The sequence below is a fragment of the Mustela nivalis genome (genome assembly GCF_964662115.1).
Source record: "Mustela nivalis genome assembly, chromosome: 12".
Lineage (NCBI taxonomy): Eukaryota > Metazoa > Chordata > Mammalia > Carnivora > Mustelidae > Mustela > Mustela nivalis.
Window position 1 is genome coordinate 5,719,670 of NC_139031.1, and position 10,768 is coordinate 5,730,437.

A 10,768-nucleotide genomic window follows, 5' to 3' on the forward strand; every position below is an offset into this window, starting at 1 on the left:
TCAGTGATACCCTGCGGCGACCTCCCTCCTCGAACCCTACTGTAATCATCACCTGCCGCTAAAGATTTCTGTACTTCTGGTTTTTCTCAACTAAATTATAAATTCTTCCAGATAAAGAGTATACTTTTTTTTTTTTTAATATGCCACTAGGTGAAGCACAGCATTGTGTATGCAGAGAACGTTCTGATATAAACAAGTTAATTGACAAATGTTTATCACCAACTATGGTTCTGGTGCTGAGGAGTGCTGTTTGGGGCTGTTTTTGTCCAGTTCACATCCCTCAAGAATGCAATCATGAGACAATTAGAGAGGAGCGCAAGAAAATCTATAATCAACTCCTTAAGGGATGAGGTCAAGGCTGCTCCGAGTGTAGCATCTGTCTGTACTTCTGTGTGTTGAGGGCGGTAGTCAACCTGCCAGCCCTCGGCCACACCCTGGCTGACTCCGGTGGGCCCGGGTTCTCCAAGCAGGTACCGCGGGACGCCCAGCGTTCCAGCCAGCTTGCCTCGGGACGTCACGGTGTTGCGAGCAGCTGCAGTCAGGTGGGCTCCGGGACGACAAACGGGGCCCAAAGGGCAGACAGGGGTCTCTGGTCTACGTTAAATCCAGAGGCACACCTGCCTCTCTTCCCAGCTCTGTGGTTCGGCTGGTCCCTGCTAAGTCGTTATCAAGGCATGGCTCAGAGCCATTCCTCAATCAACGCTGAGGTCTCCAGATGGCCTGAGGAGAGGTGGGAATCCGTATTGCTGTTGTCAGGAGGTCGTTGGAACCCCAACGCCATCAGCCGGGTCAGAGAGCACCCATCCGGGCCGGGGATGCAGACTGCCAAACCCCAAACCCCAGAGGGCGCCCCACCCCCACCCTACTGCGTTCTGGAATGTGTAGCCCCAGAAAGGCCCTTTGCAAAAGAAGGTTGTGATCACAGAAAGGAATAACAAGAGCAGAGCACACTGGGAGCCGCGGCAGTACCGCGGCGAGGCCCGGAAAGCGGACACGAGATGCTTTCTGGGACTTGAAGTCCAAGGTTTTCCTCCGCGGTGGAATCGGAATCCTGGGAGGCGAGTGCTGCAGAAAACCTCCGCGCAGCCTGCTGGGAGTTGTAGTCTTCCTGTGCCTAATGCCCCTTATATTGCTGGGAAATCTGGCTCTCCTTGGTACTACATGCCCCAGAAGCTCATGCGCAGACAGGAGGGCGGGGCAGGGCCGGAGGCTGGGGTGCCGCCTCCTCTGCAACGCCGGGGCCGGAGTCTTAGAACCCAGGGCCCGTAGGGGTCCCCGCGGCTGCCGCGATGCAGAAATACGAGAAACTCGAGAAGATTGGGGAAGGTAATGGGACTACGAGATGTTCCTGCCAGATCTTCCTCTGCAGACCCTTCGGCGCTCCTTGCAGCGCCGGCTCCTCTACCGTCAGCAATACCCACAAGCTCCGATCTCAGCACTGGCTGCAGCCTTGGCCCCGAGCTCAACACTCCTTGCAGACACCTCTCCTTCCCGTTAGCATTAACCGCAGACGCCCCTTCCCAACCTTGGCACTTCCTGAGACCTACCTGCCGACCTTAGCACTTCCTGCATCTCCTGCCCCGAGCCTCAGCACCACTGGCAGAGCTTTCATCCACCACCACAGCCGCCCCCCCCCCACCCCAGCCTCAGTGGTCCATGCAGACCGCCGACCTCATTTCTACCGGCCCACACTTTTCTCCCAGGCCTGCTCGCTATTTCCAGAACCCCCGGAAGCAGCGCCTTTATTACAGACTTCCCTACGCCGGCAGCTGCAGCCTCTCCCTGCTCCAGACACCCTTGAGGCGTCTGCAGGCACCTTCTCTGCCCCCACCCTCCCTGGCAGAGCTCCTCCATGCTGAGCCTTCACGCTGAATCTCTCTCTTTAGTCCTCCAGGCTTCACAAATACACTCCCACGCTGCCTGTTCCCCTGACAGGGACTTCCTGGGACCCTTGTCCCATCTTCCTCCTCACCCCTGACCTTCTTCCCCCAGGGACCTATGGAACAGTATTCAAGGCCAAAAACCGGGAGACCCATGAGATCGTGGCTCTGAAGCGGGTGAGGCTGGACGACGATGATGAGGTAGGACTGGACCCTCAGGGCCAGGGAGGGGGTTGAGGGCCCAGGCTGGGTGGGATGTGACTGTTGCCCGCCCCGCCCCCTCCCATGTGTAGGGAGTGCCGAGTTCAGCCCTTCGGGAAATCTGCCTACTCAAAGAGCTGAAGCACAAGAACATCGTCAGGTGTGTAGCTGGGCAGGGTCCTCCTTGCCTGTGTGGTCACTTGGAGGAGGGGGGCTTCAGAGAGGGGCTGGGCCGATACTGGGATCAGGGTTGGGCTGAAATAGGGACTTGAGGCTGACATTTGCAGACATGCCTGGCTGAGTCCTTCCTCCTTCCTAGGCTTCATGACGTCTTGCATAGCGACAAGAAGCTGACTTTGGTTTTTGAGTTCTGTGACCAGGTGAAAGGGGGATTCTGGGGACAGTAGCCTTGGGAGGGTACAGGGGCCCAGACTGAGGTCAAACTCTGTCCGGTTCCCCACTCCCACCCCTTTCTAGGACCTTAAGAAGTATTTCGACAGCTGTAATGGTGATCTGGATCCTGAAATTGTGAAGGTGAGGGGCTGGTGTCTGGGAGACTCAGGGAGGCGGGGTAGGAGTCTGTCTTCAGTCTACACCCTCTGAGCACCAAGTTCAGGCCCTGAGCGGGGATAGGCTGGAGTGTCAGGGAATAAGCAAGCTCTATTTCTGTCCTCCAGGAGCCTCCCTCTTTGCAAGCATCTTCGCTCTTTGATCTGACAGTAACACTCTGCTATCAGTGATGTGATTTGCACTTGAGAGATGAGAAGATGAGATTCAAAGAGATTCATTCATTCATTCAGAAAATACCTATTGGATTCTTTGCTTTGTGCCAGACACTGTTCTAGGCCCAAGACCAAGTGCCTTGTCCCAGGTTCCAGGGGAAGTAGTGCTGATTAATAATAGAGCATGATATATATACTGATGGCTCTGGGGTGTGTGCTTACCCGAGGCCATTTAGGGGAGAGATCAGTGCAGGAAGGTAGGAAGGCCCACTAGGCTGTAAATTCCAGAAAGATTCAGATCAGGGCCCCTGTGCACTGTTCACTTATTAATACCTAGCCCAGTACAAAGCAGGTCCTCCATCATCACTGAAAGATGGGTGGGGTTTTGAGACAAAGCAGAGGGTGAAGAAGGGAGCAGGGCCCATCGAGGGGGGAGGGCAGCTTTCTATCCAGAAGGTGTGATGCCCTCCCCTACTCCTCCCTCCCCGCCCAGTCATTCCTCTTCCAGCTGCTGAAAGGCCTGGGATTCTGTCACAGTCGCAACGTGCTGCACAGGGACCTGAAGCCCCAGAACCTGCTCATAAACAGGGTACCTCTTGGGGAGAAGGTGGGAGATGGGGCAGACTCAAGTCACAAGTGATGAGGGGAGCCATGCCGGGAGGCCTGCCCTGAGACTGTTGCAAACCCCTCTCCCTGTCCCCATCCACCCCCCAGAATGGGGAGCTGAAATTGGCTGATTTTGGCTTGGCTCGAGCCTTCGGGATCCCTGTCCGCTGTTACTCAGCCGAGGTGAGCTGGGGATGTGGGGTGTGGGATATGGGGTGGGGGGAGGGGATCCCCTCCGAGCAGAGCACCTTCATCCCCTTCTCCAGGACCCAAACCATTATTCTGCCCCACCCCCTGCCCCTTGCTGAGCCCTGCCCTCCCCCCCCCCCAGTCCTCTCAGCGGGGGGTCGCTGTGGGTGGGGTCTTCTCCAGGTGGTCACGCTGTGGTACCGCCCACCGGATGTCCTCTTTGGGGCCAAGCTGTACTCCACATCCATCGACATGTGGTCAGCCGGCTGCATTTTCGCAGGTAGACACGCTGGGGGTCTGCAGAGCCGCTTCCTCTCCCAGTCACGTGGACAGATAGGGTCTGGAGTGTCTCCTCTGGGGGAGGGAGTGAGGCCCTTGGGGATGGGGCTAGAAGGCACAGAGGGCACCGTGGGAAAGAGGGCTTCTTCGCGTGTCTTCTCCTCTCACACCTGCTCTTCTCACAGAGCTGGCCAATGCGGGGCGGCCGCTTTTCCCTGGCAACGACGTAGATGACCAGTTGAAGAGGATCTTCCGATATCCTTTGACATTTCCCTTCCCCTCGAGCTCTCTAAAGAGCAGGGGAGGCACCGGGCCGGCTCCATCGGTAGCGGATATAACTCTTGATCTCAGGGATCATGAGTTTGAGCCCCACGTTGGGCCTAGAGTTTATTTAAAAAAAAAAAAAAAAATGAAGGGGAGTCAGGAGCTCCTGGAGCAGAGTGCAGGGAGTGAGGGTGGCGATGGGCTGGGCCAGGAGAGGGCATGGCTCTGGGCGAGGGGTGGGAGGCAGAGGGCAGCGGACACCCCGAGCTTCTCCGGGCTGATTGAAGCCACGGGCATGCGGTTCTCAGGGCTGATTGAAGCCACGAGCATGCTCCTCCAGCGGAGACGTGAATCCTTGGGACAAAGGACCCCAAAGCAGCCACAGGATTATTTGTGGGCAGAGGAGGGGGTGACTGGGTCCTCAGGAGCAGACATCAGGGTTGAGGTCAGAGTATGAACGTGTGAAAAGTGCCTGGTACGCCAGGAACACCATGAGTGTGCTGGGCCCCACCTCTGTCCTGAGCGATGGGATAAAGTGAGGGGACTGGGGTTGGGCATGTGAGGGACGACCCTGCCGGGAGGGGAAGAGCCCCTCACCTGCCTTTTTCCACCTGAGTGACCCTTGACCCCATGGACACGCTTCTGGGGACGCCGACTGAGGAGCAGTGGCCTGCCATGACCAAGCTGCCAGACTACAAGGTGGGATGGGGGATGGGGGTGGGGGGCCTCTTCACTCCACAGCTGTAGCAGCTCCAAGCCCCCATACCTCTGGTCTGACTCTCCCTGCCCCCCCTCCCCAGCCCTACCCGATGTACCCGGCCACAACGTCCCTGGTGAATGTCGTGCCCAAGCTCAATGCCACGGGGAGGGATCTGCTACAGGTGACCGAGGGCAAGGGTAGAGGGTGGGGTCCACAGATATTTGTGGGGGGGGGATTGGGGGGGAAGGGGCCACAGGCGGTTAACCCAGCCTGAACCCGCCGTGCCTTTCTCCCGTGCCTTAGAACCTCCTGAAGTGTAACCCCGTCCAGCGTATCTCGGCAGAAGAGGCCCTGCAGCACCCCTACTTCTCCGACTTCTGCCCCCCGTAGGTGCCAGGACCTTGGCCAGGCTGGGGCCTGGCCAATTGTAGCCTCCTCCCAGGAGGGGAGGAAAAGCAGGGGAGGCACGGGGTGCTGAGCTCCAGCCGTGCTGGGCCTGGCTGGGTTGGCAGTGCTCTGGCCCGTGTTCGTCGCTCCCTCCATGGACTTTACTTAATTTCATAAATTGGCTCCTTTCCCACAGTCTGGCTGATGTGGTGGTAGAGTGGCTCCGGGGGGTGGGGGGCGGGGCTGGGGCCCGGGTCTCTGCTCTGCCTTAGCGCCCTGCCCTCTACAGCCCTGCTTCCAGCTCAGACCCAGCCCCGCTGTCCAGTCCTAACTCCACTACCCGAAGTGTCCTGAGACCGGGTGCTGGAGGCTCTGCCCCTCACCCTGATGGCTGGGCTCGGGGGCAGCAGCACCCCTGCTCTGGTGCTTATGCTGACACCTACCCCCCTTTCTCCCTCTGCCCAGAAGCGCTAGTCTTGAGGGCGTAGGCAGCCAGTGTCAGAGTAAGGATGGGTTCCCACCAGAATGGGCAAAAGAGGACCAGGTCTTTTTCCTCACGGCTCTCCCTATCCCACCCGTACATTTCCCAGCCCCCCCCTTTTCCATCACCGGCACCCCCATCCTGATCCCCGGGGCTGTAGGCTGGGACAGGAGAGATCCAGAGATGTGGTGAGATTAGGAACCCCCCTTCCCAGCCCCCAGTTTCCCATATTTGGGATATAGAGAAAGAGCAGGGGCAGTGGGCAGTAGTGAGGTGCATTCTTACTGGCAGGAGTGGGAAGGGACGGTGAGGGTTAGGGGAACAGCTGGGGGGGACAGCTGTTCCCATGGAGACGGGTGGTGTGCTGGCCCTTGGTCCCAGATATGAGCAAAGAGGCCTGATCTTCCCAGCAGGACAGCAGCTTGTGTTCCTGGAAGTAGGTAGTTCCTCCCGTCCTCTCCCTGCCTGCTCCCCCTACTTCTCTCCAGACTCTGGGCAGAGCCTTCTTCCAGCCGTTCTCCAACATAACTGCCCTCTCCCTGACTCCTCTCTGACTTGACACCTGGCTTTGGGCGCACTGTCTCACATGTCATTCTGATGAGCCCATTCACACAGGGCTGCAAAGGACAGGTGCCGTCTTATCACTCTTCTCCCAGAGAGATCTGCGGTGGTGGACTGCCACTCACCTGCATCTCAGACACTGCCTACCAGATGGTGGCTGGCAGAGAGTAGGGGCCTGAGTAGGGCTGACATTGGCCTGACTAGTCTGCCTGTAAGAGAACCAGCCGAGGCTGAGGCACTAGACCTTTATTTGGGGTGAAGAGGGCAGAGACATGAGCAGGCAGGGCACGTCCTGGATGTGAGGGTGCAGCCCTGAAGACACAGACGTCAGGTCTAGAGCCGTGTGACGAGGTAGCAGGTGCGGTGGGAGGCAGACAGAGTCTTGGTGACAGCACAGGGAGGGGTGGGAGGCCTGGTGGGACCCAGACCACAGCGCTGGGACGGGAGGCCGTGTACCCACTGCCTTGCCCTCCTGAACCTGAATGGCACCCTCTAGATGGGACCTGCCCCTCCTCCCTTGAAATAGGGGGCCATTTCTTGTTACCTGGGGCCCAGGCTGAGGTGGGGACCTTGGGTTCCGTGGCTGCCCAGCCCTTCCTGAAGCTGTGGGAGGAGGGAAAGGGTCAGCGGTGGGGAGGAGTCCTCCCTCCCAGGACCCGCCGAGGTCACTGCACGCTCCTCCCCCACCAATCTGTCCTCAGCTGGGTAGGGATGGTGTTCTAGGCTTCAGAGGAAGGGCTGAGCGCCCATGTTGGAGATGACCAAGAAGAAGGGATTGTTACCAGATTAGTGCTAGAATGCCTTTGGGAGTGCTTTCGGTTCCAGAAGTATCCCAGGACCCTGTCCCGGAACACCTAGGGGCAAGCAGTGGGGGAGGTGGCCAGTGCACACCTTGCTCCAGGTCCTGCGGCCTGATTCCTTTCCCCTCCCCCAGCTGGGGCTCAGGCTCACCTCACAGAGGTAGTCCAGGATCTCAAGGATGGTGAGCAGGCTGGCTCCGATGAACAACCCCATCTGGCCCCCAATGTCACCTGTGGAGCCCAGGTTACCCATCAGCCCACAGCCACCTGCCCTGCCCACACCTCCCCAGACTCCTGGGTGCCCTGTGTGGGCCCCCGCGCACGCACACACCGAGGAGTTCCGACACTTCGTAGGCCTTCTTCTGCTCCACTGTCTCATAGTTGAGGGCCTCGAAGAAGATGTCCAGCACCAGCACGTTCTCTCTGGAGGAAAAGCGGGCAGGAAAGCTCTTTGGACACCCGCTGGTGCCGGCTGCTGGGAGGAAACAGGTGTGCGACCTGCTTCCCGTCTGGGACTCCTTTAAGAGACCTGCGTCCGGCGTCATGGACCCCGTTTGCAGGAGAAACGGTGTCAGAAGGTTAAACAGCTGGCCCAGAGGCCCAGGAGCCCGGTGGTGACGTGCACACTGGGGTGCCCCCGGGTGTGCGCACGAAGGCTCGCCCGCAGGGGGTCCCGCCCCGCTCCGCCCCCCGCCGGCCCGGCTCACGCGATGTAGGCCTCGCTGCGGTTGTGTTTCCGGGCCAGGAAGCTGGCGGAGGCGCGGCTCGGGATCCGCACCATGGAGAGCTCCTTGGCGTAGCGCGTGCTGGCGCACGGGTTGGGGCAGGTGCACGCGTCCTTCCGCAGCATGGCGTCTAGGGGCCACAGTCGCCTGGGTCAGGGCCACCCGCCCGCCGGGGTCCGGGTCGCGGGGGGAGCGGAGCAGGGGCGGGGCTGACGGAAAAGTTCGCGCCTTACCGAGGGCCGGGTTGGCGCAGTCCTTGTACTGCTGGGGGCTGCACACTGGCGCGCCGCCTTGGGGTGGTGGGGGAGGAGACAGCTGCAGGAACTGCCCCCGCTCTAGCCCCCTTTGCCCCGGCCCGACCCGGAACCCCCTCCTCCGCCCCCACCAGCCCCTTACCAGGCATATGCATCATTCGGCAGCCGCACTTCCGAGCCACATAGCGCGTCTCACAGGCTAGACGACACCCCATTAGACTATAGGGAGACTGGGGGCCTGCGCTGGGGCTGGGGGGACCCAGGGGATCCGAAGGCTCCAGCTCAAAGTCGGGGTCCAGAGATGCGGAGCTGCAGTCGCCCCATGGTGGTGGCAGGAAGCTCAGCTGTAGTTGGTTGGTTATGGAAGCACCAGGTACAATGTGGGGGTCACCGCGCTGGCGGGCAGAGGAGTGGGGAACCCCCCAACCCTCTGAGGTGCTGTGGGTGGGTGAAGGCGGGGCTTGGGGGCCTTGGCAGGGTGGAGGTAGGGATACTTGCTGCTGCTGGCAGGACACAAAGGTCTGGTAGCCAGGGGCTGCCCCGAAGCCCAGCTGGTCGATGGTGGGCGGCTCCTCCTGGCTGTGAATCTGCACTCGGATCCCCACCTCAAACGGGGTCTCCTCTGCAGGGGAAAGGGGACCCTGAGGCCTGTGTCTCAGGACACCCCCTGCTGCAGTCCTCCCTCCCCAGGAATGTGACCCACCAACCCTGCCCCCTTTTCACGGGAAAGAATGTGCTCTGGGGCCCTTCCTAGTGCCTCCTCTCGCTCCCAGAGCCTTTCGTACCCCAACTGCGCCACGCTTCCAGCCTGACCCGTGGGCCCCATACCCATGTCCCTCCACACGGGCAGATACTCATCCTGTTGCACATCCAGCATGATCTCCAACCCGTTGCCCATGCCGCCTTTGGGAGTGGTGAGAAGCTCTGCCCCGTCGGCGCCAGAATTAAAGGTGTAGCACTGACCCATCCGGGTGAAGATCTGTGGGTGAGCAGACACGGGACAGACCTCACCAGCGTACAAGGAGCCCAGCCAGCCCTTTCCCCCAGGCAAACTTGAGAATGACGAGGCCTCTCCTCTCCCTGCCCTCCCTTTGGTCTCTTTGACCACTGAATCCACATCTCAACACCCCAGTCCGTCCCTCATACTGGCACATAGAGTGGGACCCTCATGGGTTCTCATCACTCCAGCCCCTATTCCCCAACCTCTCATTCCCCAGCCCAGGGCACAGCCTATGGGACAAGTGTTTCTTTGGAGAATGGCAAGAAAGGAAGTGGGTCTCGGCTGCCCTCCTCCAGAACTAGCAGAAAGTCGAAGGGGTAGAGGGAAAACAAGCTGTCTCCCCGGCACAGAGGGCTCTTCTGCCCTAGAGCAGTCCCACTAGATTCCCCCCAACCCCCAGGAGCAGGGGCTCCTCGGACCAGAGCTTGGGCCCAGAGCCAGCCTGGGTGAGTGCCCTGTGCTGGGAGGCATGACCTTGCACACTGCGGTCCAGATGAGTGACAGGGAGGGGACCCCAAGGAGCACAGTCTCCTGGGCTGAGCAGAAACGCCCTGGTGGGATGGGGAGCTATGGCCTGGCTGGGAAGGGAAGGATCCCTGGCATGAGTGTTAAGGTCCCCTGGTCTTGGAGGAGCCTGGGCTAGCAAGACTGGGGATGCCGGGTCCCAGATGGACAGGGGCTAGCCCGGTGCCTGGCAGTGCCGGGCTCGTGACCAGCTCACCACGGTGAAGTTCTCAGGCCCGCACGGCCAGCCTCGGTAGCGGCAGTCCAGCAGCATGTCCTCCAGGCTATGCCCGGCCCTGGCGTACAGTCGAGCCATGTCGAAGGTCGAACTGGGCATGAAGCCGGGTGGTGCAGGGGGCTGGCCCAGGGCGCGCAGGAAGGCGGCATGGTCAGCGGGCTCCACACCCAGCAGTGCGGGCCCGGCCCAGTGCAGGTCGTTGGGCGTGAGGCGGGAGCGGCGCAGCGGGTTGATGTTGCACAGGGTGACGGCGGGGAAGGTGAGCCGGTGACTTTCGCGCTCGTCCAGGGCTGTCTCGTGGTGGAACTCCCCGTAGTAGCGCACCCTCTCAGCCACTTGGTAGAGGAAGGCAGCCAGCGACAGGAGCACGGCAGTGGCCCACAGCCCTCGGCGAGGCGTCAGGCCTCCGGGGCCAAAGATGTGGCCCAGCCCATGCAGGGTGCAGCTGCTGGCGAACACGCGGATGTCCGAGGCCGGCCGCCGAGCCTCCTCTGGCCCGGGATGGGGCTTCATGGCCGAGGCCCGGGGCGGGGGACACTGAGAGGGCCGGAGGGTGGTGACCAGGCTGCAGGGGCTTGGAAGGAGGAAAGAGGGTCAGTCTGAGGACCAGGAGGTGCTAAGAGGATTGCGGTGGCCAGGCGGGGGTCACTGTGGATGAGGCGAGGGGAGGACAGGGATGGGGAGAGGAGCCCAGACCGGGAGGTGGGGAGGCGCTGGTGCAGCAGGTTTGGCTCGATGGTCTCCAGGAGCAAGCTGGGGTTCCACTAGGCTCAGCGCTGGACTGGGGCTCCTGGAGCTCGGCGGGAGAGACCAGGTCGGGCGCAGCTGGTGTGGAGAGCAGGGGCCGCTGTGCTGGAGACTGCTCTGCTGAGCCGGAGCTGCCGCAGAGGATTGGGTTACAGCAGTGTGGGGGCCGGGGGCCCGCGGAGCAGTCTGGGGGGGCAGGGAAGGTCCCTGGGGGCTCAGGCTGAGCCATT

The 10,768-nt window shown here is 60.8% G+C and overlaps 2 protein-coding genes across 6 annotated transcripts; one reads left to right on the top strand and one right to left on the bottom strand.

Annotated features, from left to right (window-relative positions):
* The first annotated feature begins 1,180 nt into the window (after positions 1-1,180).
* CDK5 (cyclin dependent kinase 5) lies at positions 1,181-5,423 on the top strand. Its single transcript, XM_082693491.1, has 12 exons — positions 1,181-1,326; positions 1,993-2,081; positions 2,174-2,241; positions 2,401-2,461; positions 2,559-2,615; positions 3,297-3,392; positions 3,518-3,592; positions 3,782-3,878; positions 4,063-4,132; positions 4,780-4,840; positions 4,942-5,022; positions 5,145-5,423. The coding sequence occupies exons 1-12, from the start codon at positions 1,290-1,292 to the stop codon at positions 5,229-5,231; spliced, it is 879 nt and encodes a 292-aa protein (XP_082549617.1). The 5' UTR covers positions 1,181-1,289; the 3' UTR covers positions 5,232-5,423.
* Positions 5,424-6,501: 1,078 nt separating this feature from the next.
* ASIC3 (acid sensing ion channel subunit 3) lies at positions 6,502-10,394 on the bottom strand. 5 transcript variants are annotated; one of them, XM_082693501.1, is made up of 11 exons: positions 9,771-10,394; positions 8,878-9,028; positions 8,544-8,671; positions 8,192-8,393; positions 8,029-8,085; positions 7,778-7,925; positions 7,402-7,493; positions 7,222-7,301; positions 7,053-7,124; positions 6,815-6,873; positions 6,502-6,682 (listed from the first exon to the last, which is right to left on the bottom strand). In XM_082693501.1, the coding sequence occupies exons 1-11, from the start codon at positions 10,302-10,304 to the stop codon at positions 6,604-6,606; spliced, it is 1,602 nt and encodes a 533-aa protein (XP_082549627.1). In that variant the 5' UTR covers positions 10,305-10,394; the 3' UTR covers positions 6,502-6,603. The 5 variants fall into 5 exon arrangements, with proteins under 5 accessions (XP_082549627.1, XP_082549630.1, XP_082549629.1 ...); XM_082693504.1 differs by lacking the exon at positions 6,815-6,873 and having other exon boundaries at positions 9,013-9,028; XM_082693503.1 differs by lacking the exon at positions 7,053-7,124.
* Positions 10,395-10,768: the final 374 nt, after the last annotated feature.